The sequence below is a fragment of the Carlito syrichta genome, unplaced genomic scaffold, assembly GCF_000164805.1.
Source record: "Carlito syrichta isolate Samal-C Ts95f unplaced genomic scaffold, Tarsius_syrichta-2.0.1 Scaffold273658, whole genome shotgun sequence".
Classification (NCBI taxonomy): Eukaryota; Metazoa; Chordata; class Mammalia; order Primates; family Tarsiidae; genus Carlito; species Carlito syrichta.
In genome coordinates, this window is record NW_007217754.1 from 243,057 (window position 1) to 245,728 (window position 2,672).

Below are 2,672 nucleotides of genomic sequence, written 5' to 3' on the forward strand. Positions count from 1 at the left end.
TACCACACCCGGCTAATTTTTTTGGTTTATTGTAGAGATGAGGTCTCGCCGAGTTGCCCAGGTGGGTCTCGAACATGCGGGCTCAGGCAATCCACTCACCTCAGCCTCCCAAAGCATGGGATTACAGGCTGAGCCACCGAGTGGCTTTTTAGTGAATTTATATTGGTTCTTTCTATTGTTTTTTAATGTTTTGTAAATTTGCAAGCTTCTTTCAGAGTTTCAAAATTTCCCCATCTCTTGCTTTTCCACCTCAACTACCACCAACACTCTATACTTTTTTTTTGTTTAGGGAATGGGATTTTGATCTGAAGAAATTGCCAAACATTAAAATGAGAAAAATTTGTGCCACTGATGCATTTCCTAAGAAGTGCAAGAAGAAAACAGTCCCATCTGTAGACAAAGCTTTAGGGGAATTGGAACTAAAAGATGAATCAAATGACTCGGATGCGGAAATGACTGCAGTGGACTAGTTGTCTTTGCTTGAGGTGAAAAGTGGATAATTAGAGAGTGTCAAGTTTACTGATTGATTGTGATACCTAATTGTCGAGATACAGGCATTTTCTATTTAATTCATTTGTTCACATGATGAGAGTTACATTTGCGGTCTCAAATGCTATTTCGATTTTTATTTTAAAATGAAGGTTGCTTTTTATTTACATTGAGTTGCTTAAACAGAAGTGATTTGCAAAATCTGTTTACTTTGAATTTGGGGAGGGGAGCATATGAGTGAGGACAAAAAAATGTTTGGATTGTTTTTCTCATGTCTATTTGGGATGCTTAGTCTCACATTTTTGTGGAATAGACAGAAATCTGTTTTCTAAATGACTCTTAAGGATACTTCTTGAGCTGTGATGATCGCAAATTTCTTTCAGTAATAATGTCACAGTAATCTTCCCCTTAAACATTTACCCTATTTTCTTTTTTCATAAAATAGGGGAAAGTATGATATGGAATTTATATGGTGGTACATTACTATGTGTTATCATCTGAACTGAACTAAATGGTAAATAAACAGTGACTATTCTTGTTATGTTCGGCTCCCAAGTGAATCTGTTATCTTTGGCAAGGGGATAAATAATATCAGGTTAGCTCCTTTTGACTTTATATAATATTTTCTACTTTTTTATTGTGAAAAGTGATAAGTTTTATTTGTGGAGACAGACCTAAAGACTAGAGTTTAATTATGATTTTTTTTCTTCTAAGAGAGATTAAAATGATATATGTGTCATGAATAACACAGATGCTGTACAATTTTGTTCCTCAGAAAACTTGTTAAATGCAAGTATCTTTTTGTCTGTTTTCTTAAGGATGTAACGCAAGTGTATTTATTTCCAGGAAAAGAAAAAGAATACTATATGAGGTTAACTTGATACCAATTAAGTTTTCTTAACAGCTTACTTAAAGTATTATAATTTTTAATTCTGAAAATTAAAAATAAAACTTATTTTCATAATTCCACTTAAGTTCTAATTATTTAGCTTTTAATGATGTAACTGATGCTGATTTGCTTTGGTTATTTCTGTAAAAGTGTGATTTTATGATTACATAAGAAGTTGATTATCTCTTTAGTCATTGGGAAACTTCCTTCTCTCTCTGGTTCATATTTAGTCTTAAAATGGCTGTAAAGACTGAGTCATAGATTACAGTAGGGAAAATAAGAGCTGTTTTATCTGGACTGATATTTCAAAGCCCCTACTGTTAGATGAATAACTTGTGAAAATTGCGGATTGTCCTCCCTCTCAAACATTTATTCCTAGTTTCCCCTATGCTGTCAGAGCAAAAATATAACTAACAAGCTACGCTCCTGGGAACTAGAACAGATAAATATTTGTTGAATGAATGAGTAAACTCTTACTTTTCCATTTAGGAGCATAATAACATCATGACTCTCCTAGCTGGGCTAAAGTAGTATAAGAGATAATGTCTTCAGTGATGATTTTAAATGATACCCACATCATTTAAAATGATTCCCTTGTCTATAGAATATATTATTTCTGGGTAATAACTTGTGCTTCCTTCATCAAGACCACTTAAGTAAGTACTACAGCTTATTTTTGTGGGATAGCTTTTGCAGTCCACAGACATAGAACAGAATAAAGGTAACTTTGAGGGGGAGGGCATTTCTTTATAAACGAGGGGATGGCAAACTTTTTCTTTGTAAAGGCTAGATAGTAAATACATTAGGTGTTGCAGGCCAAATGCAGTTTGTCACATATTTGTGTGTGAGTGTGTTTTACTGCTCTTTAAAAATGTAAAAAACATTCTTTGATCACGGTCATACAAAATAGGCCACAGCCTAGATTGACTTGCCTGTCATCCTGTGCCAACCCCTGGTCTAAACCAGTGAGCAGAACTTTCATGGACACAGTTTAATGGTACATTTCTAAGTTCAGAGCAACTAACTCTGAGTCTGTGCTCCTTTTCCCTAATAGTCTAGCCACTTCCTTGCTTTACCGTCAGAGGTTTAGAGCCCTATTCCCCTCAAATGGAAGCTTTCACAATTTTTATATCCCATGTGCTTCAGGACAAGAGATTGGGTAGGAGTCCTCTTTGCTTTACTGTCACTTCAGAATAATTTCTACTTAGGTCTTTGAAGTTCTATAATTGTCTTCTTTATTGCCTTACCTCCCAGAAGAACCTTATGCCCATTCATTGAATACTTTAGCTCGCGG

At 34.9% G+C, this 2,672-nt stretch overlaps 1 protein-coding gene across 1 annotated transcript in view; it reads left to right on the forward strand.

Moving 5' to 3' along the window:
* TMA16 (translation machinery associated 16 homolog) overlaps positions 1-1,030 on the forward strand; it is a 28,397-nt gene extending 27,367 nt beyond the window's left edge. The window contains exon 7 of the mRNA XM_008052366.1: positions 290-1,030. Coding sequence (XP_008050557.1) covers positions 290-470 — 181 coding nt within the window. The 3' untranslated portion in view covers positions 471-1,030. The remainder of the gene's footprint in view (positions 1-289) is intronic.
* Positions 1,031-2,672: the final 1,642 nt, after the last annotated feature.